Raw genomic sequence first — 25200 nt, forward strand, 5'->3', positions numbered from 1 at the left:
GAAGTGAAATATCTAACCTGAATCTGTAGAAGAACTAATGATTGTACAGACTTCGTAAAAGCTGTGTAAAAGCAGGACTCCAGATAGAAAGGCTGCGATTTCCTTGTATTTAAGAAGAAAAAAACTTCTTAAGTCTTACGGATCGTGGTAAGGAAATCTAATTTTAAAAAGAACAAAAAAGCAACATTAAAACCAGACTCTCCGCAGATTACAGTGCAGTCCTACTGGTTTACACAGAGAAGAAGTTCATTATGTTCTGTTCCTTAAACCGACCTGTGGTTACACTGGGATTCCTGTGGAATCATGAAAATCAAATGACAGACTCTACTAAGAACGTTTCGAAGCTGCCTGATCACATACGTAGAACTGCCAAAAATTGGGCATTGGTATTTTTATCTCTCAAAGTGAAAAACCCGGCTTGCAAAACTTTTTCACTGCTAGCAGAGCAAATAGAATAGATTAGACAGACACGACTAGGTCATTGGCAGTGTAACTATGAGAGCAGGAAAATATTTTGAAAAATTATCCTGCCTTCCTGAAGTTATATTTTCTTGGAAGAAAACCTAGGAGCTTAGATTTTTCTTGCTGGAAAAAAGAAACCGTTACAGCTTTGTAAATGGTCTTATGAACGTCCTCTTTCCAAACTGGCTATGAAAAACAGGAAGGAATTATAACTGTTTAAAAACACATGCCCTGCTACCATCATCACATGCCCAATAGTAACAGCATTCAGCTGCCACCTCCTAGAGTCTCTTCCAAAATGAAAAGGGCTGCTGACTCTTGAAGATGACAATGGTTGGCAGTAATACGTATGTTTAACATTGAAAGAGAAAAAAACTTCTATTTTTCTTGCTTCCCCTTTTGTTCGTTTAATTCACTCTTCCCAACTGGATATTGTTTTTCCCCTCTCAATCTTTCCAGTGTGTCCTCTTTCACTAAAAAAAACTCTTCTTTTTTCTAAACACAAAACAGATCTCTAACAACTTCCAGTAGAGAGAAAGAGGAAAGAATATTGCCAGGTATGACACTAGCATTGAATTCAACAGTCTTTATGTAATCTGCTGTTCCCCCTGCTCTAGCATCCTCTTGTGCCACACAGTTTGGTTGCGTCCCTGAACCTGAAACATAGAGTTTCCCATGTGTGCCCTTCCTCCCCAGCACTCACCAACATGGTACCAGTCTTTCTTCCACCCTGGATGACTGAAGCCTCTTTTGCATTAGAGGCAAAGGGGAGCTATTATCAAAATTGAACTGTGAGACTTGAATATTGCCTGAGGCAGCCAAGTCCCAAACCAACGACGAAGACAAGGAACAAATTGGCATTTCTGCAAGCATCCCTGAAAGATATCCCCAAAAACTTGTTGGGTGCTGGGAAAGGACCACAGCAGTCACGCTTGAAAGGGAAAGGTGGGGAAGAAAATAGACAGCAGGAACCAGAGAATCTTTCCTGGTTTTTTGGAAAGCGCTTCTCAAACCATATGGGAAAAGCAGTGAGAAGCAACAGACAAACTCATGTCCATTTGAAGAGTGCTGGTGCTCTTGCTTTCAGAAGTCCTCTTTGATTTACACATCCACAGTAAGATTCCAGAGTTTGATCGTTTCTATTCATTCTTCTTTACTCAGCCCCCTTAGCTGTTTTCCCTCTTCCTCTCCCCCACTGACAACCATTTCCATTTCTCTGCTTATTCCCCACTGTGTGCTCTTCCTGACAAACATGCTGCCATTTAACAACAATGCCAAGCAAACAATTTTTTAAATAGTAGTTTAAAACAACCCAGAGTAATAAAACTATAAAATTTAGCAGTATGGTTATGCGCGTCTGGTTAAACTATTATGCCATTTTTTATATTCAAACAAACCAATAAAGACAGCATTAGCCAACTTATACATGTTTGCTTGTCATCAAACCCTACTTCCACACTTCTTCATCTCTTCCTACCTGCACCTTTTAGTGCACTCCCAGCAGCCCCTTAACTCTCCAGTTTGCACACCAAACTCATCACCTCTCACACACAATGCTGACTGGAGGCGCTCCAGGCTCTGCTGATGTCAATAGCAAAATCCCACCAGACATCTATACTGTAAGCATTTCAGCCAAGCTCATTAATCTGATAGAATATAGATGAGGAAATTCCAAGACATAGCCAGCAGTGAGGCCATGTTCCACTCCTCACGTGAGATAAGAACATTTTCACTTATGCTGGCAAGGAGAACAGACTTCTTTAAAGGTTCCCCACATACAAGTCAATCTCTCAAACATATTACAGGGTAATTAAAATTTTAACTTAAAAAAAAAAAAAAAAAAACAACCACAGAAAGTAGGTTCATTCTCAGGAGGTAGAGCAGGTAACCCTTCTGAGTTTAATATAAACTGAGCCTGTGCTGAGGACAAAAGATCTACATGTACACATCTGTATGTAGAGATATATATAAACACATTCACCTATATATATATATACACACATATATATATATATGTATATATATATATATATAATTGAATTTTACATTTACATAAGACACCCAAGAAAATATAACAAATTTTAAGCACATAAATCTTTATCCAAGTTGCATGCAAACACTATTTGTCACCCAAAAATCCTTTGAGAATCTACATTTCTCCACTCCTCACTAGCTGTTTGAACCATGGCCAAAGGCTCTTGCTTGCTCTCTGCAGAGGACCCAGGATCTGCCTGCAGCTCCTATTCAAGCATCAAAGAGGAGAGTGAGAGCTGGTCTGAAGCCAGAGGGCCTGGCTCCTGCTCCAGCTGTCACATCCCACCCTGTGCAAACGATGCCTTAGAAGGAAAAGGCATTTGAGGATCTCTAAGAAAGGGATATATCAGCTAAGATTTCAGGGTGGGGAACTTCCACTCTGCCAGCTTTTCAGCTACCTTCTGCCCTCTCCAGATGGCATAACTAGAGCTGAGACTGGAGCAGATGTGACTTCTGATTAGTAAACCATAATCATTCCCCAATGGCTCCACTCCCTCCTATGCTGAGATGCAGTCCAACACTTTGGTCCTCTTTGATGAAAACTGTTTGATCATATGGGCACTACCATCTCAAGTATATGCACTGCATTACTGTGCAAGACAAGGACTGCTTCTCTGTGCTATGCACAAAAGCAATGAAGGCAGGATAACCATGCAGGACAAACATTTTTGCTGCTACACTCAATACCCTTATGCAGCTCCCATATTTCTTCAATAGGAGAATAGACAAGCATGGTGGACTTGATGCAGTAACAGCATTCAACCTAACAGTATGAGAAAATATGAGAGCTAGATGATTTTAATGAGAGATCGTTAAAGCAACCTATGTTCTTACCTTATATGCCTCTGATTTGATGCCAGTTCATTTCTAGCATATAATTTCTCCATTCATGCACATGAACACACAGCATCCCTTTGTTTTGCAGCCACTGGAGCCTGCAGGCAGGTAATCTAAAATGCCACCATCTGGGCTCAGCACAGGATCACAGGCAAGCTTCTGCCTGGCACAGCAGCCCCACAGGCAGAGCTCAGCTACTCATCTTCTTCCCCCCTGCTCTGCCTTGCATGAGACCCTGTATGCACTTCACTATTGGAGCTTAGGACAAACTTGGAAATGCTCAAGTTTCCATTGTGAGTTTCATTTCCTAAACATGCAGTCTTAGTATGATCAGTGATATACCCCATCTGGCTCTCCAGTGCACTTTGCACAGTAGTGTCTAGACATTTCTACATGCTTCATGTAATATACAGCCACATGTGTTGGTTCCATTGGAGGGTGGAACGAGGTGGAGGTCAGACTCCTCTCTCAGGTAACTAGCCATAGAACAAGAAGTAAGGGCCTCTAGTTGCACTAGAGCAGGTTCAGGTTGAACACTAGGAAAAAATTCTCTTAGCAAGCGGTGAGGCACTGGCACAGGCTGCCTAGGGAAGTGGTGAAGCCAACATACCTGGCAGCAAGAACTGTGGAGATGTGGCACTGAGGGACATGGTTAGTGGGCTGACAGTTGGACTAGATGATCTTAGAGGTCTTTTCCTACCTTAATGATTCTATTAGAAATAGTTTTCAAGACCGTAGTTCACACAACAGTTAATAGATCACTGAAAAATTTGAGGCTATCGTGATACTCTAGGATATTCTACATACAGACACTAGAAGCATACACAGATAGAAATCACTTGGTCTTCTGCCAAGTTATGTTGCAACACCAGTGACATTCAGCCTTCTTAAAAACACCACCTTGTGTGTGTTCAGCATCACAGCACACATCCATTGCCCCCTGGAATTCAACATGGTTAATTATTTCTTACCTATGTCTAGCAGGACATTATCTTGAATTTCTTTAGAAGGAACCACTGTACCTTGGAAGGGCTAGAAAGAGAAAATGTCGTCTAAATCTTTGAAGATAAATAGTTACAGATATGCTTAGTTGTAGGATGCGCTTCAGGCTTTCAGAACTCAGCTTAAGCACAGACAAGCAGCAGTTTTTTAGCCATTTAAAAAAGGCAACAGATAGAGCATGCTGCTTCCAGACTAATATGAAAATGAACTATAGTGATGACCTGATGGGATCAAATGCATCACCAAAGAAGAGAGCAAACTACTTTCCATGCAAACTCCAGTTTTCAGCCTACTCCGCCCCTACAAAATTGAGCAGTACCCAGAGTAGCCAGTACAGCAGCCTGAAGGAAAAAGCCATTCCTGAGGCAGCTCCATCTTCAGTGCCTGAGCTGCTTGTGCCTACAGAAATATTATAGGGTAGATCACCTTTTATAGTGAACTATAGCTCAACATAAGAGACATATTTCTGCTAGCTCAACGTAAGAGACAATCAACAGGATGCCAGAGCCTTTTAACTCCTAGTAACAGTTCTGAGCTGAAACATTCTGCCTCAAAGTAAATTATCAGCATAAAATCCAAATTGCATGCAAAATGCAGAAATCAATCTGAGATGACACAATTATGCTAGCAACACATGAATTCCAAAGAAATGGCCAAACCGCTTTAAGCTAGCACTTAAAAAAATAACTACAGACATCATACTCAGAATTATGCAACAGAAGTGGTAGTCCAGCATTTCTAAAACTTAAGCATTTTGGAAAAAAAACAATAGTCACTGAGTATGAGGAGATATTATCTCTACCAGGTTTTTCAGCTTTTGACAATCTGCTTTAAAAGGTGCTAAGAAGAAAAAATGAAATCAATCAAACAAAACAAACAAATAATACTGGGACAGATTTTCTGGTTTTACAAAAAGCCATATATAAATAAAAAAGCAGAATAAAAGACTCAAATACTGTTGATTAATAAGAATGATATTTCTCAAAAACACAGTTCCTGCCCAAACGCTGTTAGATAGTTCCATCTAAAAGATAAGAAGAACTGTAATCTTTCCTACAGAAAACATTTTTTCCCTGTTAAGGACTAAGTTATCCTAGGTGGCTTGCTCAGGTGCAGTAAGCCATTCCGCCTCAGGGATGAAAAACATGCTAACAGGAGACAGGTTTTGTCCCCACAGACTAATAGCTGAGCTTGAAGGTGCTGCGAATGACCATAAACATAAAATTTCTGGCCCAAAAGTTGAGTTTGCTTCTCTGTTCCAGCTTTCTGGCCCACAACCACAGAACAGAATCCTTCAAATGATAACCATCTGCACAGGCAGCTCTTCCCACAGAATAGAAACAGGCAGGAAATGTTACCTGGTAGACAACAGTCACTTACTTACTTACTGGCTCTGGGAGGTGCTCAGATAGGCAAGCAGAGGTTGCTGTTTCTGAACCTAAAGAGAGCTTAGCAATTTGTAAAAGGAGAAATATGTACCTTCACATCATCCTGGGACAAATCATCAGGTGCCAAGCTCACAGGACCTGTAGAAGCAAAAATTCCTGCCTTTAACAACAAGCAAATTCAGTTTGGGTCTGCTCTGGTTTCTGCTGCTGTTCTTTCTCCTTTTTCAAACAGGAGAGGGAGAACAACAAGCAAACAAACATGCAGGCAAGCCAGAACAATGGACTTGTGCAGCCCGTGCATCCCCCCCCTCCAGAGCAGCTTTCCCGTGGGCAGCATGCAGGCTAGGAGCACAACAAGTGCTATGTTATTGTCATGGACCAGTTATGAACAAGCTATTGAAACCAAAGAGACAAGCCAGGAAAACACAGTGACCTGTCAGTCAGCTGCTGATTAACCCCCAAAGTGTTAAAAAATATCACTGGTTCTCGTGCTGTGGCTTGCAACAGCTCTGAACAACATTTAGACTCAGCTTCTGAAGAGGCCCTTTGTGTTTTCCAAAGTAAGATTTCACATTTTAGCACACACAAAGAAAGAGAAAAATAACTTCATTTCTGTCATTCTCCCTTTTACAGTTTCTTCTCAGAGCAGTGGGGAAGGACAGCATACACAAAGCCAGGACCACACTTAGCAAGTTCTTCCCAAACACAGCCTCCAGTGCTATTGTAACACAGCAAAAAGGAGTAATCTGGCTAAAGGAATGAAAATACGAACACTAGCATCACCCAGGCTACCAGGAACAGTATTGTTTGATAAGTATATTTTTAGTAATAACAATTATGCAGCCAAAGCTATGCTGGTAAACTTATTTCTTTTTATACTGAATCTTTTGAATTGAGGTTCAAGTCTGTTCTCAGCTACGCAAATCCCTCACAATTCTCTATCTCCAGGAAATCACTAAACAAACTATGACACAGTAGCTGATATATGGTGGCTTAGGGGATTGCCTTAAGGAATGGTATGCTTTTGGCCCCATGCACTGCTAGAAGCATTTAGCACTGCTGCTTCTGCTGACTGCCTCAGGCTGCATTTTTCAAGCTCATTTCCAGAAAATGAATGTCCAGGTTCTCTGAGATACTTATCTTTTTACATAACTGACATACCATTATTCTTATTATTGTTGTTATTGTTATCTGAACAATAGTAACTCTCAGAATAAATTATGCTTCCTCCATAGCTAACAGTTATTCAGCAGAAAATGGCTTAGGCCTCCAGATAACAACATTCAGTTAAATTCCATGGTCAGGAAACTAAGAAAAAGCACAAAGTGGATTTGGATTAACCAAAACACCATCTACTTCATTTTTGTTCTTAATCCTTATGGATAATGTATCACTCATGTATTTTAATTTAATGAAGTTGCTTTGGGATATTCACTGGTGGCTCCCTGCTTTCATTTGCATTTCACAACAAGCAGTATTCTGTTAGCAGTCTTTCCAGGACAGAAGCTCAAGGCTTCTGATAGCATTGTATTTTGAAGGCCTGTCGGTCTTGACTTCAGGCCCATCCTGAAATCAGTAGCTATTGGAACAGCACTACAACAGAAATACTTGGAACAACAGCAGTTTTGAAATCTGAGGACTACCTTCTCATGACATTAATGCATCAAACAGCATCCCAAGCTTAGCAGCCACTTTGCAAGGGAGCTCACTGAGTGCAACTGAGAGCATAAGCAAAGTATATAGAAAGTACTCCATTAATTGTTTCTTATCATTTCTGCATGTAGAGGCAGCAATATTAATTATATACAGAAAAAAACTGTTTGGGTTGCTTGAATGTTTGCCAGTGGAGAGTTGGAGAGCACAAATGAGACTACAAGTCACCAGTTAATAATCATTAATGAACTTGCAATACCTGGATTTGCTGGTAAGTGGTGAAAAAAGAAGGAAATAAATAGATAAATAAATATGAGGGACAGACTGATATAAAGATGTTAAACAAAGAGAACAGAAAACAGGAAATTTAGAAAACTTTGCTGCCTATTAGCAATAGCTAAGGACTACTATTGTTTACATGTAGACAATGGAGAGTGCAAAAGGTGAAAGTCTGATTGTGATTGGCTTGTTACTGTTTTTTTGACACTTCCAAACCAGTTTCATACTAGCTTGTGTAGTTTATTGCTTACTTTCCTAATGTGGCATACTTTTTTTGCCCAAAATGAGATTTTTTTATTTTATTTTTTATTTTCAAACAAGACACAAAACAGATCTGGTCCGTAAAGACACAGAACTATACAGCTTCCACTGAAAACATGAATAGATAAGTTTCCCACCATCTTTGTGGATCTTGATATGGTGTGAAGAGTGTACAAAGATCCTCACAACCAGGAACTACAGCACGTTGCCCAGAAAGGTGGTGGATGTCCTGTCCCTGGTAACGTTCAGGAAGGGCTCTGAGGAACCTAATCTAGCTGCAGATGTGATACCCCTGTCCACTGCAGGGTAGTTGGACTAGATGATATTTAAAGGTCCCCTCTAACTCAAACAATTTTATGAACTAGAATCCCTTTCACCTTTGGTGAAATTATCAAAGTAATTATCAACTAAAAGTTGCACAGGCTAACCTAGTGTTATCTTCCTACCTATGAAGTGCAGTGTGAAGATCATGCTGGACAGAGCATGACTCTCAGATGAATATCCAGTGTCATGTGCCTGTTGCATCATCCAAGCCATCCACATACTTCATAATCAAAGTGAGCCACGTACTTTGCATTGTAAACTTCTGCTTACATTTGCAATAACAAATGCATAGTTTGCAACTGCCATCAACTGCAAAACACAACCACTGTTTCTGCAGTTCAGCCACTCACTGAAAGCTACTAGCTGATGCTGCCTGGATGCTGTGGTCCATCCTGGCCCTGATCCTGACAAGGCCTCATACAGGTACTTATATCACTCTGCTCTCAGCAGGACTGCATGCAACACAACAGCTCAGCCAGAGCACAGCCTCTGATGGAGCTCACTACTTGAGCAAGCTATTTCATCTCAATGTATACAGTGCCAGACACATAAGCAGGGGCAAACTTTTAGCTAATTCCTAACAGTCATACATAAATATTCCAGCTGTCATGTTTCTGATGCTTAAGAATGTAATTTTGTGGTATTTCCTTTTCAGCTGTAAATGATCTTTGCCCTAAGGTACAAAAGGATGCATCCCAGCAATGAAACAGCGTTCTAATTGGAAAGTACGGTTCTGCAATCATTATGGAAGCAAAATGCTAATTCTTATTTCAGTGTCTAGTTGAAATAGGTGGAAATTCTGCCACATTAAGAAGTCTGGACTCAATCCCAAAACTGTTCACACAAAACATTGCTTTTTTGTGTGTGTGTTTTTTATTTAAACCCTGTCTTTGTTAACTTCACCGGAGTTCACAGGCTGCAGCATTGATTCAGTTAAACACTGCCCTCTCCTGGAACCTACTGGCATTTTTCTGTCTCTTGCAATAAAATTTGTTCAGACCTTTTCAGTCACTACACATTCCATAGTATTTTTTAAAGAGCAATTTCTATTCAGTATTGGAAAATCAATGCTTTGTAGGGAGTGTAATGATTTGCACATCTCTCACAGTGCCTAATTTGTGTGTTCCATCGTCACCTACTTACAGGTCTCTAATATCATATGAAATGTGATCTTCCTGAATTGATAGTACATAAATTTGTGCCAACTTTTTGAGTGTTTTATTTATAGAATAAGAAATTGTACCTTCTACAGAGTTTGTTGTGCTGCAGCGCATCTCTGGATCTTCCACTGGCTCAAGATGGTTTGAATTGATACTCTATTAAACAAACAAACAAAGAAACAAACAAAAAACTAAGAAAAAAAAAAAACACAAAGATGATAATAATTTTATTTCATGCCCTCAACGTTTACGTTAAAACTCAGAAACAAAATCAGAGGCTATCAATCAAATATAGTATAAGTAACAATACAGTTACTGATAAGGGATTCCACAGGTATCAGTTTCTGTGTCTCAGGAGGAAGAAGGAAATTATCCTCTGCTTAAAGTATGCAAGGGATCTAAAATGCTAGATATAACATTGGTACATGGAGGTACAGGGGCAGGTCCAGAGAAGGGCAACGAGGCTTGTGAGGGGCTTGGAAAATCAGCCCTATGAGGAGAGGCTGAGGGAGCTGGGGCTGTTTAGTTTGGGGAAAAGGAGGCTGAGGGCTGAGGGGAGACCTTATTGCTCTCTTCTAGTATCTGAAAGGTGCTTACAGTGAGAGAGGGGCACATCTCTTCTCATTGGTAACAGGTGACAGGACGAGGGGAAATGGCCTCAAGCTGCGCCAGGGTAAGTTTAGGCTGGATTTTAGGAAACACTTCTTTACAGAAAGGGTAGTTAAACACTGGAATAGGCTCGCCAGGGAGGTGGTTGAGTCACCATCCCTGGATGTGTTTAAGAGCTGTTGGGATGTGGTGCTCAGAGACAGGATCTAGCAGAGGGTTGTTACAGTTAGGGTACTATGGTTAGGCTGCGGTTGGACGTGATCTTTAAGGTCTTTTTCAACCTGGGTAATTCTATGATTCTATGATTCTGTGATTCCTCTAACCCTTGAGTGTTCCCTGCAGCCTCACTGTCAGATGCTGCTACCTCCACAGCATCAGCCCAGAGGAGTTTGCTCACCATCTGAACCATGTCAGTCTTTCTCATCTTCAGAACATCTTTCTACATATAGCCCAGCAGGGTCACAAAACTTTAGGGTTTAAACTTTTTTGAACTGCAGAGCCCCTGAGGGTGTCCAGTGAAGGCAAAACTCCTGCATGTGTAACTCAAGTTTACCATCAGCCATGTCTGTTTTAAGCTTATCATTGCTATTTTAGACACACAAGGAGCACTCAAGGGGCCAGCAGGTATCTGCAGGCAGGGACGGAAAACAATAAATGAGCAAGACTGAAGCTTTCTGGTGTGAAAATCTAGTGCTCCATGACACCCTAACTGGCACAAGTTTCCTCTGTTTAGTCCATGCCTTTTTCTCAGCCAAATCTAAAATAACAATGTGAGCATTCATGCAGTCTTGAAATACAACAAGGTAGATAGACAGTCTTGGTTTGCTATAGGGAAGTTTAAAGACCCAGTAGAGCAATAAATTCTACCTCTACTCTGATGTGACCATTGAAGCTACTATGCTTCTTGAAGTTTCCCATGTTCACCTTATGCTTTGGATCTGGCAAAGGGCTTCAACTCCTTGCTTAATTTTATTTTACCTTCTACATGTAACACATAGACTAAACATGAGAGATTGCTTTCTCCCTCTCCCCCCTCCACACACACATATCAAGATGACAGCTGGTCTAACAAAAATTAACCAACAGTTATTTTGACTCATTTCTGATACATTAAAAATTAACCTAGTTATTTTGACTCATTTCTGATACATTAAAAGCAGTGTAACACCAATGCTGGGACAAAGTGGGGGCAGAGTCCTCACAAAGGAGGGTCTAGGCTGCTGCATCTGTAGGACCAAGCAAAATGAGAATGCACAACTGAAGGCTGTCAGGCTTGTTTCTGGAAGTACAGAATTTTGCAGCCTCTAAGAGCTTTTGTCTCTGAGAGTGATGCAAACGTCTCACACACCATTCTTCCATTTCCAGGAAGAACAAGGATTTGTAAGAAAATGCCAACAACATAAATAACAATGCATTCCTCAATACAGCCTAGGTTTCACTATTGGGATTACCACTGTTTCCATGGGAAGGCCATGCACAAATTGCAGGTGTTCTGCAAGCTACAAATACAAGTAACTGTTTGGGTGTTTTTTTATTGTATTGGAACAAATCAAACTCCTGTCAGTAAATATACAAGATTATACAGAAGATATACACAAGATTATACTTCATGTAGTCTTTCAAGTCTCAATCCAAAAAAGGTAATGCACTCCTATTTAAGAACTCATGTTTGTAACAAAATAAGGGCCAGAGCATCCTAACTAAACTCCTTTACAGCAAAATCACATTGCTGTGTAAAATAAACCAGGGTTGGTATCTGATATCCCAGACATTACACCAGCATAAAGAAGAATGAAACTAAATTAAATATTACAAAATACCAAGACAAATAGAATGGCAATGTAATCAAAGAGATTCCAGGGGAAGATATTCACCAGAAAGTCTACAGTGAACCAGAAACAACTTGGGGTGTAAAGGAGGCTTTGATAAAGGTCTCCACATCTCTCATCCTCCACCTCCATACAAACAAAGAGCTGTACTTACTCAAATAGAAGCCTACAACAGTAATCCTTCATTACACTACCAGGAGTGAAACAAGCAGTTCAAACTAAGAGGCTACTCATGGAGAACAGCAAGGAATGACTGCCAACAGCACGTAGCAGCCCTGGGCCAGGCTGGTTCCTACCTCATGGAGCAGCAGGCTGTTCCAGAAGTGCTTCCTGAAGAGCCTCACATCTGACTCCAGTAAGTGCTTGGATGTGTGGTCCAGCGTCAGTGTCAGAGCTGTTGACAAGCGCACAAAGCACATGCAGGCCTCCTTGCCGACCTCAACTCTGGCAACATCAGGCGAGTGGCTGCTCTGGAAACTGGAACCAAATGCTAGTTGAGCCAGAGTAGATGCTCTTTCTGCAGGTAGGGTGAGCATACAAGCGTGGGATCCCTCCTGCAGCACAGCCAGCCAGCATCCCAGCACGCCCGCGGCAGAAAACGTGACACATCCACTCGAAACACAGCTGGGCAAACAAATACCCACCAACTCCTTTCAGAACAAAACTGCAACTCAGTGTGGAAAAAAAAAAAAAAACAACAAAACTGTGACTTCCCTAGAAGTGCTGGTTAGTCACCAGTAAAAGAAGTCGACAAGAATAAGCAGTAACAATACCTACCTCTCCTCATGGCTGTAAGTTAGCAGCAGTACCTCTTCCTGTTACTGTTGCCATATATAGCAGTAGGACATGACTGGCAGCTAGGTTTTGTTATCCCACCACCGACAAAAACAGAAGGTGTCTCAAGGGAACACAGCATTGTTCGGATGTTACAAACAATTCCTAGCAAGACATACTGCACCAGTGTGTTAAGTGTTTTCGGTTTTTTTTCAGACGAGTTGAAGTGTGCATGTGCGTAACTCCCATATTAACTACACGCTGTGTGGAATTGGGGCTGAAAGAACCACATTAAAAAAAACAATATATACATATACAGGCTATATATATATATTTTATACACACACACACACACACATATATACAGCCTTATTCTTGCCTTTTTCCCTGTATTTGCAAAGAAAATCAACATGGAGGAGGGCTTCTAGCAGTGAACATTTGGTGCTGTGAGACATGCACATCATGCAGCTCTGCAGGTCTGTGCAGGGCAGATGGAACTTATCTGAAATCACTTGCCCTTTAGTCATTTGTCAGCCAGGCAGCCCTCTGGCAAAAGCAGTCGTTGCTGCACCAGTGCACTTGCCATCGATTTTCCCTTGCTACTTCCATCTCAAGACATACAGAGGTAACAAAGTCTTCCCAGGGTTTTGTAAAATTCACATCTCTGTACCTTTAAGCATTTCTACACACATTTCAAGGTATGCCTTTACGTGTAAGCAGCAGGTCAGCAGTTAGCTGCAACAGCACTGAGAGAAGTATCTGATGGTCCTCTGTCACCTCACGCAGAGCAGGCTGGACACAGCTCACACAGCCTCCAGGGTCCCCTCCTGTTATCAACTACACTCTAAAAGTTTGAGCTCTACCAGTAAACTCCTCAGGGAGCTCTGTGGAGAAGGACCTGGGGTCCTGATGGACAACATCAATGAGCCAGTAGTGTGACCTTGCAGCCAAGAAGGCCAGTGGTATCCGGGGGTGCATTATAAAGAGCATGGCCAGCAGGTCAAAGGAGGTGACCCTCCCCCTCTAATCTGTCTTGGTGAGGTCACATTTAGAATACTGTGTCCAGTTCTGGGCTCCCTAGTTCACAGAAGACAGGGATCTCCTAGGAGGAGTCCAGCAGAGAGCCACAAAAATGATAAGGGCCTGGAGTATCTCCTATGTGAGGAAAGAATGAGTAACATGGGACTGCTCAGCCTGGGGAAAAGAAGACTGAGAGGGGATCTGATTAAAGTTTATAAATATCTAAAGGACAGTGGGAGGCAAGTGGATGAGGCCAGGGTCTTCTCAGAGGTGTGTAGCAATAGGACAAGGAGAAATGGCCTAAAACTTGAAAATACACAGTTCCACACACACATAAGGAAGAACATATTTATGGTAAGGGTGATGGAGTGCTGAAGCATGTTGTCCAGAGAGGCTGTGGAGCCTCCTTTCATGAAGATAGTCAAGACACATCTGGACTCCTACATGTGCGACCTATTGCAGGGTGCCTGCTTTAGCAGGGGAGTTGGAATCTATGATCTCTTAAGGTCCCTTCCAATCCCTCTGATTCTGTGATTCTATAAAACACCAAATTGGTATACTCACTTTGAGAAGACTTCAACTAGTTTGAAGTGCCCATTTTGCTCAGCCAAGTCTAATGGTGTTGCTCCATCCTCACTAGGTAGCACTAATGGCAATGTCCCTCCAGGCTGGCCCACTGAGAACTTAGAAAGTTTAACCAAGCCCAATTTCATTGCAAGGTGGAGAAGAGTTTCTTTGTGAGTAGGCTCTGAAAAACACAATAAACAAATGAAACAATCACTACCAGACCAGCATTGTGTTGGCTAGGAAGCATCAAATGAAACTTTTTATCTGAAGCAATAGCTCAGCTCAGGTTCAGACCTCTGAAAGTATTTAGCCCAAACCCATCTTTTACTGAAAATAACAGGGGTAGGTACTTATCTGTGTCTGCAGAGTTAAACTGGGATATACAAATACCACCTGAGACCAGGAGGTAAAGAAAACATTTTGAATTATACAACTTCTCTTGTATTTCTTGTATTCTCAAGTATTTCTCTTGTTCTTTGTATATAATATAGCATTTAGCAGTGTCCTCATATATAGTACAGAAGATAAAGTCAAAAGCAATATCAGTGTGCCATCGAATTTTCTTTGAATCAGTGCCTACAGGGTAAAGCTGTTATTCTGAACAGAGGTATTGTGAAGTTACATACAAATATAGTGGCTCATTGCTGATTCCCATTCAGTTTAAGTACTCACTAAAAGTATCACAAATATTTCTTTTATATAATCATCAAAAGCAAGCTTGAGGAGTTCTCAAGAAGTCTCTAGTCCATTCCCTGCCCTAAGACAGGATCAGCTCAACCCACTCACCTCTGACAAATGTTTGTCTCATCTGTTCTAAAACCCTCCTGATGACAAGGGGATTTCATAACCTCTGTAAGCAAACCACGCAAGGGCTAATTTACCCACACAGTTACAAAGATGTGAAATGTATAACCTAACTCACTCTGCCTCAGGATAAGCCTGCTGCTTCTTGCCCCATCCGCTACAGGCACAAACCCCTGCTTTAGTCTGCAGCTTCCTTTTACATAACTGAAGGCTGCAGTCATATCAACTGAGACATTTCATCTCCAGACAACAGGGGAACTGCTTTCTGCAAAGCTGGGTCTTTGCAAACGTCCTCTCAGAGCTGGTAGCTCATTAACCTTCTTGGAAAAAGCTGGCCTTATGTAGTTACGTATGTTCTAACTGAAATGGCATATATATGATGTATATTTCAAAGTTTTCAAGCAAGTGCTACATTCTACTTCACTGAATCCAACTCAAACATTTGCAGAACCACTTTGACAAACAGGGATATATCTGTTCATACGTTTGTGGATAAGACAACACTCAGTATGTTGCTGATTTAGCCCCAAGTATTGAAAATCCTTAACACTGAGCTGAAATACATGATAGTTGTGATTTGCAGTAGCCACACTTTAAGATACGTAAAGGAAATTTGCAATACATCAAATCCAGCCTCTTCTCCTAATATTGATGTAATTTTGTGCTAGCCCAGCCTTTCAAGCCCTCTGACTTCTTTTCAATCCACTTGGTATAGTACGCATAGCATGAATGGGGCTATGTGTTTTTAGGAGGGAAATTAAGTGATGTGCCAGAAGAAAGAAAAAGCAGGACAAAAGGGTTCCTCAAAAGAGCAGCAGCAGAGAACTCATCTATTCCTGTTTATCTTCTGTGCAGACGAGCTCAAGAAAGCCAGGACAAGCTGGCATTAGAAACAACCTTCCCTCTCCTTTCTGATCTTGGGGAAAAGGTTTCTTGCTTCATACTTCAGCACTGCTACTTAGTCAAGGCCAGTGATAGCCTTCCCTTTGCAGCCTGCCCCAGGGCAGCAGACCATGGCTGCTGCAGATGGCCCCTGCCAGCACAGACCCCAGGCCTGCACACAGGGCTGTGCTGGGCTATGGGCCTTGGGCTAGGCCTTCAGTTCTAATGGTTGCAAGCATTAGCCAGCTGACTGAGAATCCAGGATAAGATCTAGGACACATACACCTAAAAATGAATCACCTGATCCTGAGGGATCTGGGTGACTCAACAAAGACACGTGAAGGGGGGGCTTCAGAGAGGACATTCACAGAAACCCACACAATGATGTTACTCCAGATTTGAAGCCCAGCAGAGTGCTGCCACCCATCAAACTCCTTGATCTGCCTGGATCTGGGACCTTCTTCTACAGAGGACCATCTAAATGAGCATGCCTCGGGCTTCACAGAAAGATCTGTAGACTGTAGAAACGGTGATTGCAATAGCAGACCTCAGTAGTGCCTCCACCCTGGCAAGATGAGATTTGGACCTACATCTTCACAATTCTTCAGTCACCTATCCAATGGGAGACAGTCCACTTTCTTACAGAGCAATTAAAAATGAGCAGGAGGAAATCCAGGGGGCTTGGGGCAGAAGACCAAGAAAGCAGCCTGACTCTAATAAAGAGCACAGCTGGAGTCAGGCACCAGCACACTCACACCTGGCACATACACACCAAAGAGTTATGGCTTAGATGCACAGGAAATGTTGTGGTCTAATACACAGCCCACAACTAAATATTACACATTTCCAGGTTAAAAATTTCAGTAAAGTATGGGTTTTCAGAATTGCCCCTTGTCCTAAGCACTTAAATTCTTCTGAAGTCCCATTTTAAACCTCTGTGTAAGTTCTTTGGATGTTTCTGATTCCATATATGCAATCATTGCATGCAAATATTTTAACATGTATTAAGCACACTAAACATCTGTTCACACCCCAACCCTCAGATTGAAAACATGGAAATAAAAGGGCAAACGTTACCCCAAAGTCTATTACACATTTAAAACTTTGGTCTCAGGCCACTGAATCTCAATGTATTTTATTATACTGTAAATAAGTACAGACAGACAGACAGTCGGATGGAAGGAAGGAAGAACAGAAGAAAAGAAGGAGGGAAAAAAGAAAGAAAGAAAAAATAAAACAGCAACAAAACACAGGTAAGGTGTGGTAAAGGGTAAGGCAAGAGTAGGACTTCCTGCTTGGCAAAAAAGGAGCCCTTAGGAAGAATTCTACCATTAGGAGCAGCCACCTCTATGCTTTGACAATACAGTAAGGAAAGTTACACTTCTGGAGGCCAAAGCCTAAAAACAACATAGTAGGAGAAAGTCTGTCACAAAAGAATATAGGTTTAGAAATAATTTAAATAATTGTTATTTAATCTCTGTGGCCTTATAATCTACAATAACATCTTCTGTGACCTCACCACAAACATTCTCTTAACTGATTTTCATCTGCCCTACCTAGTAATGTATAAATGTAACATTAGTTTAAATTTACTCATGGATAGCTTAAAAGCATGTTGTATCACACCCAGCCTAGCAGCTCACACAATTGTTTTCACTTCTCATGCACATACCTAGAAACAGCACTTGGATCCCTCTGCTACCTACTCAGCTGTGCTCCTCTCACTACTCCCATCTAGCTTGCCTAGGAGCAAGAAGAACACTGATGATCTACACTGATTATTAATAGCTTTAGGATACTTAAATCTGAAATGTAAATTTTAAAGTCTTCAAGACAAAGGTAAGTAACTTCCTTAAATACAAGGAAAACATTTGTTCACCACGAGAATGGCCAAACACTAGGACAGGCTGCCCAGAGGGGTTACAGACTCTCCATCTTTCTAAAAGATGGAGAAAAATATGACCCTGAGCACCCCGATCCAAATCTGATTCTAGCCATGACCAAAGGTAGGAACAAATCACATCCAGTGATCCTTTGCATCCTATTTCTGCTGTGATTCTGCTCCATGATTCACAGTATCAAGCAGGGAAAAGAAAGGGAGGGAGAGAAAGAAAAGACTTGATGATTGGTAATATTTTTTTTTAGCTGGATCAGACTAAAAAGTAAAGATTCTCCACTAAAAAATAAAAAAAAAAAAAAAAAAGGGAATTTGAAACAGCTTTTTTTTTTTTTTTTTGTGCTTTTTTATTATAGTGTTTATGTTTTTAAAGAACCATTTCCAGTTTCTCTTACTCCTCTTAGTCTGGTTCATCAGTGGGAGGGAACAAATGGCATTTTCCCATATTTTTTCATTTTCATTTATGCTTCCCTTGAGAAAGATTCTAAACGTGGCAAAACAACCAAAGCAATAAAAAAACACCACATCAAGAAACAAAAAATAAAGATGTGGTGAAAAACAAGTAAAATAAATCACTGAACTGCATGCAGTGGTAGAAAAGGGAAGAAAACCAGCAAACAATGAAAACATAAGACTTCTTCAATAAATTCATATTGAAATAGTTATAAAGTACCATTCTCCATCAAGACACAAAGCCAGCAATTAATAACATTTGAAAGATGCACTGTTGGCTGATTCATACTGGGTTAGATACCACAAGGCAAGTGGTTCTGTAAAGGATATGCACTATCAGGACATTGTTTTGCATTGCATCCCAGGTCTCCAGCCAGAACACTCTGAGTAAAACAGAGCTGAGCCAAACACAGTCTGTTTTAAGCATTAAATAAATCCCTTTGTTCTTCCTTGCAGCTGAATCCCTTCCTACGTCCAAAACAATAAACCAAAAACAAATATTTCTCTTTGACAGAAATGACTAAGCCATTTCTGGGCTATGAATCTCATTCACTTCCAGGATGGAGACTGAAAACTCAAGACTTGGGACTTGAAAAGCAGAGAGAGACATCAAAACCAGCTGACAAATTCCAGTTTTTCCAGGCTTCATTCTTTTATGTACTACTCCTCATTTTTTTTCATTTTCCATAAGAGGTATGAGATTGTTTATTAGAAGGTGTTCAGCACACCCCACTGCTGCAGAAGCATATGCATGTACTTAACATGGAGAACATTTCCATCAATGATGTCAGGGCTGAGGTGGCAGCACCCTTTCCACTTCCCAAATAACTGGAACATCACATTTTTCTTTGTCCTCCCCATTCCTCACATCATCATCTGCTCTCCGTATAGTACCTTCATCAATCAAATAGTTGAATTCAATGATCATCTGTGTAAGTCCCTCCTAGCTGAAATTATTCTCATCTATTCCAAAATCCTTTGATCTACCTGAGACAAAGCCAGCTGGACATGGCCCAAGAAGTGGGTCACCACAGACAGTCATATCTTCTGACCTTGGTCTGTCTGAACCAGACCAGCAGCCACCAAGCTGGCATCACGGCTGGCATCAACTCTGCAGAGGGAAAAGAAAATATGGTCGAGGGTGGAGCTCCTAAACTGACTTTAGGGAGCCTTGTTCAGCTGTCCCATTACAGGAGGCTCCCATCACCAGCCCCACATGGTAATGCAGAGCATAATGCCATCACCTACACCTGCAGACGAAGCTTCAGTTCACTGCTTGAGCAACTCTAGCAAAAATGAAAACTACCAAAAGAAACAATTTCTGCTAGCAGAATCACCCTTCCTTTTATAATGCATCCAAATGCTCTCTTGGGATGTTGGCTTATGACACCTGTCTACAAAGTGCTAACAGTATGCTCAGGAGCAAAGCAGTGCAATGCAGAGCCGCACTGACGAGGTAGAGATCCACAGTATCATTGCTCCAGCATCACCTGATCTCCTGCAGCACACAGTGCCACAGGGGGGTATAAAGTCCTCCTGAGCTCCACGACTTAAATACTACCTTAACTGAGAAACTTCACATCGTTAATCTCCCACAGTACTCACTGTACTGTCACTCTGCATGTCACCATCTCCTTCATGTCGTCAGTCCTTACCCTGAGAAGTTCCTTCATGCTCCTCTCTGCAGACAGTACCACAGGCCAGGAGACAAGGATGATGTAGATTCCAGGAACCAACAGGTTCAAGCATGCTTACCAGAATCCTGCCTCATGCCCACTTTCTTGGACAGCAGAAGGACTCTTTGCCTGCCAATGCCTGTGCTAACTTCCCCATACATCTGCCCTGCACCATTTCTAAGGGGGAAAACTGCTGTAGCGACTGTTTCTCTAACACTGAAAGCTGTCTGAGCAATATATAACATACATAAATACATATATTCCGCCACAAATCTCACCAACCCTATAAATGTTTTTCAGCTGTTCCCAGTATTTTCCTATTGTCATGGAGGAAAATAGACACTTCGTGTATCTCTTCCTCCACCCTCCTCCCCGCATCCCTTCTCCCCCCCCCTCCACAGGAAAATAAAAGTTGAAATACACAGTCAATTGTGTTTTTGACAAAAAATATGACATACAGTAGCCATGCAGCAAAGCAAGACCATGTTTAGCAGCAAGCAGAAACAATAACAAGACTTACATAGAAAGACGCTGGGGGAGGAAATTGAAAGTGCCAGAAATGCAACAGAAAAACAGAACAGCGTTCCCTAAAGGCAAACTGTGAAGCAGCAAGGTTGGATGCTTCAGGTCATTCTGTAAAACTTATTCCTAGAAAATAATTACAGCTCGTTTACGAAATAAAATGAAAATTGTTCATAAAAAAAGGATTGAACATGTATAAACATCGCTTCCTTCCTTATAAGCCACCATTAATCTTCCTAATTCAGAGTGTAATTTTATTGCTTCTGCTAAGCCTGAAACCTAAATGAGCACGCTTCCTTGAGAAAATAACTTAAATAGTGACAAAGCTGGTAGCACGTTTGTTTTTTACTGCCACCCCAGTTAGGTCACCCAGTCAACTGAACTTGGCCTCAGAGCAGTGCCCTTCAAGCAAACCAAGAACTCTCAGCCACTGCAGGTTCTGTGCCCCTGCACACCCACATCCCCAAAGAATAGTTAGGCAATAAAAGCCTGAGTGTACCAAGGACATAGAAGTTGCATAGAGGATGCTGCGCCCATGCCTGGTGCACCCTAGAGGCTGCCAGTTCAGAAAAATGGCTCTAACCTGACCCTCCAAAGTTCACTCTGGAGCATATTTTTCTCATCTCAACAGAACACTCCATCTTATTCCTTTTTTCCTTCATAAATATTAAAATAATTGGAAGATTCTCATTTTTTTTACCATCTACAACAAGTTATTTGACTTAACACTGCCATTATGAAGGTGCCAATAGCAAATAAGCAGCTTCTCCCTCCCTCTTCTCCCCTCCTCCTCCCCAGAAGGTTCATGCTCCCTTGTTTCCTTTGTTGAACTCTAAATAATGTGGATAACAAGCCCTGACCTGTGCAATGGCACTGAATTCCTGAATTATTTGCGATGCTTCCTAGACAAACCAGTCCCTCTTTATCCGGTCCTTTTTATGCCCTATAAAGGAAACACAAACACTTCTTCCAAATACCAAAACTCTTATGAATAAATTATTCTTCCGTCTTTCCATCAACACATACATCTCTAAATCCTTGTAAAAATGAAAGAGGTCCAGAAACACCAGATGGTGCAGCAATTTCCTCAAACAGTGTGTCACTCAGAAGTAATTTTTGTCATAAAAATAGCTCAATAGCTTTGAAAACTGAAAGAATCAGCAGCAATTTAGTCTCACAGGCATGAGATCTGAGCCAGTGATGGGCTGTACCACCCAAAATCTATCAGAATATCAACACTGCAAAGAACATCCAGACACTGTCAGGTGCCAAGACATGATGGAACCTTTGGGGCAAGAAGTTGTAGGGACACCTGCTACTCTTCCAACACACACAGGGCTTGCTCTGCCACATGCAACCCACGGCTTTGGAACAGGGATAGTGATTGTGTGCAACATGAGTCAGTGCATCTAAGGCTCAGATTAAAGAGAATATGGCTATGAGACGAAGGAAAAAATATGCTTTCAGAAAAGAAAGAATTCAGAAGATCACAACAGGTTATACAGACTTTTGGAAGATGACTAAAAAAAGACGAACTCAATGACCAAACGCAAAAATAGTAATATTATTTATTTAATATAATAATGTAATAATATTAAAAATATGTAATAATGTTTGTATTTAAAATAATAATAATTTGTAAAGATCTATGCAGAGATTTTTGAAGTAAAATGCTGAATCATAGTTACTGTAGGTGAGATGTCCTCCTACCAAGCTGTCTGTACACACTCTCTCACAGCATCTTATTTCTGTACAGGGCCATAACCAGATATTTGAGCTACCCAGGCCACCACTGTTTCAAATGGTGCACTTCAAGAGCCCTGTGGTCACATGGCCCAAAAGGCCAATAGTTAAGACTTATTTTCTCTGGGTCTTCAAGACTCTCCGCCAGCTACCAGCATTACCACAGACACAGCAAACTCATCCCAAAGGACAGGATCCATTTTGTCCTGGTTCAGCCGCAGTCTGCTCTAAGGTACCAATACCTACCACAGCACATTCACTGTGCCACACAAACCCTGACCAATAATCCTTGCTTCATTTATCAGCAATGAGTAGGGTATGAATAGCAATGTGATCCCCCAGTTAGACACACACTCCCCAGAGAGGCTGGAACAACCACTGAGTCAGCATGCTATTAACAACTAGTATAACTAAAGGTTCAAAAATCGTGCAGCTGTGCATCAGCTGCTCCAGCAGAGCTCTAACTAGTACTGTCTGTACACTACATCTACTATACACCCCTTAGAAACTTCCCATATTTCAGGCAAACAGGTAGGCAGCTGATTTTGCCTGAACATCTCTGTTTAGCTGTGGTATCCTGATGATACTTCTTGGCCAGACATCAGGTTGTTTTGATGGAAAGCTTAGCAGAGTATGTAAAAAACTAAAGCTGATTTCTTCAGGCTTTCTATCAAGGTCTTCATTGCCCCAACAGTCACTTCAGCTGTTGAGCAATGTGAACAAATATTTACTACACACCAAAATGAAACAAGTAAAGTCAGTGTCTAGCCAATATTTGAGTGAGGCTCTGCATTTGTTTTTATATCTCTTGAAAGAGTTGTTTACAGCAAACAGACAAAACTCATCCTTCTCCTGAGGAAGGCAGTAGCAGATTTCAAGCTACCTGTCATTAAGAATTAGAAAGATTTAAGACAGGAAAAAATACCTCACCCAAAGAAATGGCCTAAGCATTGTGTTTTCAGTTCCCAAAAGTATGCATCAGCCTCTCTTTTACTTTGGCTCATATGGAAACTGCCTGTCCTCCAGCTTCCAGCAGTTTAAAAGTACTAAAAGGAAAACAGCCAAAAGTACCAAATTTTCAATGAAAAACATGTGAAGCCATCAAGTTTAACACTGTTTCCAACCTCAGCTATAAATCAGCTCAGTCTGCAAAAAAAAAAACAAAAAACCCTACTCTTCAGCAAAACCTAACTGCAGCCTTAAGCCTGCAATGAAACATAAAACTAGGCAAATTTCCCCTGATTTTGTTACAGTACAATAGCGTACCCTAATGTAAGGTTTCGTTTGTATTTTCCTTCCACTTCCTATTAAAAAAAAAAAAAAAAAAAAAAAAAGCCACAAAATTTGTTAAGCGATACTCTGCCTAAGAATGATCAAAGTTGTAAATAAAGCACAGATGCTGACAGAACTGTGAGAAACAGTATATTTACTTTACATTTCCAAAGGCCTACAGCAACACATAACTCTGTTTTGTGGGTGCATATTTTGTCTCCTTTTCGTTTGCACAATTGAAAAACTTCACTCGATAGGAATCATGGTGGAGATACTCCACTACTACAATTTTTGGTTATGTTTTTATAACTGACAGCATTTAAATCTTGTAAAGGTGACGTCTATTTATAAAAATAACTTCTTCCACGGTGAGTAAAAGTACAAAAATCTAAAGAAACAGAGTTACAATGCCCAGTATTAACCTTTTCAATCCTCTGGGCACAAACCATATCTCTACTAGTCACCTACTTAATATTTTATCATCATAACCACATTACAAAGCAGGAGGGTTGGGAACCTCTGCTGCAAGCCACTACTAGAAACCTTCCAACTTAACAGTAAGTAAAATCTTACCTCCTTCCAAGGATGCTCCACGTTGATGGCAATTCTTCGTGAGCAATGGCCATTGTCAAATGGGTATCCAGGGACTGCAGACCAACTACTGTTAGCCCAAACTTATCCACTAACACCTTGTGACTCGTGGCACTGACACCTTCTGAGTGACTGACCAGAAAACAAGTCAACTTGCAAGACAGTTTCTCCCTGTAAGTGACAGGACAGCCGACAAGGGCCACAGGTGAGGATCCCCTTGAGTACATTAACATGGAGACAGAGACTGCTTCCTGGCATCCATGGCCTAAAATCATAAAATAAATTAATCATTAGAAGTTTTTATTTAGGAAATACATTAGTTTTTCCTCCTTTTCAGTCCTCCACGGCGGAGAATCAATAATAAGTTCATTCTTCCCTCCATCAAATTATTTTAGGGCATCCACTAAATGTTTTTTGTGATCAGCATGGGTCTGAACAGCCAGGTTCCCTGGTTTTACTGACAGTTCATTGTAAAGGCAGTTTTTCTAGGTGAAGGTTCTTCATCACAACAGAATATGAGGTGACATGACCAGAGGGAATGGCCACAAACAAGAAGGAAAATATCTGGTTACGAATTATGAAAAACAAGATATCAGTAGAAGGTATCACTGCAGTCTAAAACACAAACTCTAAGGAATTTATCTATTTGTTAACACCCATTTTGTACCCACCCAGCATTTCCACATGGGCCAAAATCTAGATGCTCTTCACAAATGAATGGTTTGCACCGTAAACAGGCTTGATTAAATGCTGTATTAACTGCCTAACTTTCAACCAGGACCCTCAAAGCCCAAGGGAGTCTCTCACTCAAAAATCTTACATATGTCACACATCTTTCCTCCTTCTCTGCCATCTCATCAGAGACAGATATCACACATCTGTGAGAGGTGCATGCTGTACACACAGCTCCCACTGGAGAGCTAACCATGTATGTAAACCTAGACATAACAAAACAGACCCCCAGAACTCTAAGTACTTAGGCAATCCATTAGCTGCTGAAGCCAGTATATGCTTACCATATCTGCAGTTGTTTCTAAAGTGCTGTGCATTCTCTTATGTTTAATTCAGCCACTATAAAACACCAGCTATAATAGGGATATACTTTAACCTCTTCATTTTCATCTGCTGATGGCTTCTGATGAGATCGGGCAGAGGATTAAA

The 25200-nt window shown here is 41.1% G+C and overlaps 1 protein-coding gene across 1 annotated transcript; it reads right to left on the minus strand.

Moving 5' to 3' along the window:
* Positions 1-83: 83 nt before the first annotated feature.
* LOC140263980 (rho guanine nucleotide exchange factor 28-like) lies at positions 84-24074 on the minus strand. The gene is made up of 8 exons (XM_072359373.1): positions 24022-24074; positions 19288-19346; positions 14197-14380; positions 12135-12462; positions 9484-9556; positions 5815-5861; positions 4305-4365; positions 84-157 (listed from the first exon to the last, which is right to left on the minus strand). The coding sequence occupies exons 1-8, from the start codon at positions 24072-24074 to the stop codon at positions 129-131; spliced, it is 834 nt and encodes a 277-aa protein (XP_072215474.1). The 3' UTR covers positions 84-128.
* Positions 24075-25200: the final 1126 nt, after the last annotated feature.

The sequence above is a fragment of the Excalfactoria chinensis genome, chromosome Z (assembly GCF_039878825.1).
Source record: "Excalfactoria chinensis isolate bCotChi1 chromosome Z, bCotChi1.hap2, whole genome shotgun sequence".
Taxonomy (NCBI): domain Eukaryota; kingdom Metazoa; phylum Chordata; class Aves; order Galliformes; family Phasianidae; genus Excalfactoria; species Excalfactoria chinensis.

Bases quoted from the DNA above. Each gene is read 5' to 3' on its own strand.
- LOC140263980 (XM_072359373.1), bottom strand. From the start codon at position 24,074: ATGGCCATTGCTCACGAAGAATTGCCATCAACGTGGAGCATCCTTGGA. The intron at 12,463-14,196 runs GTGAGTATACCA...TTGTTTGCCCAG, and splicing joins CTAGTTGAAGTCTTCTCAAA to CTGTGTTTCGAGTGGATGTG. The intron at 9,557-12,134 runs GTAGGAACCAGC...TTTGTTTAATAG, and splicing joins ACAGCCTGCTGCTCCATGAG to AGTATCAATTCAAACCATCT.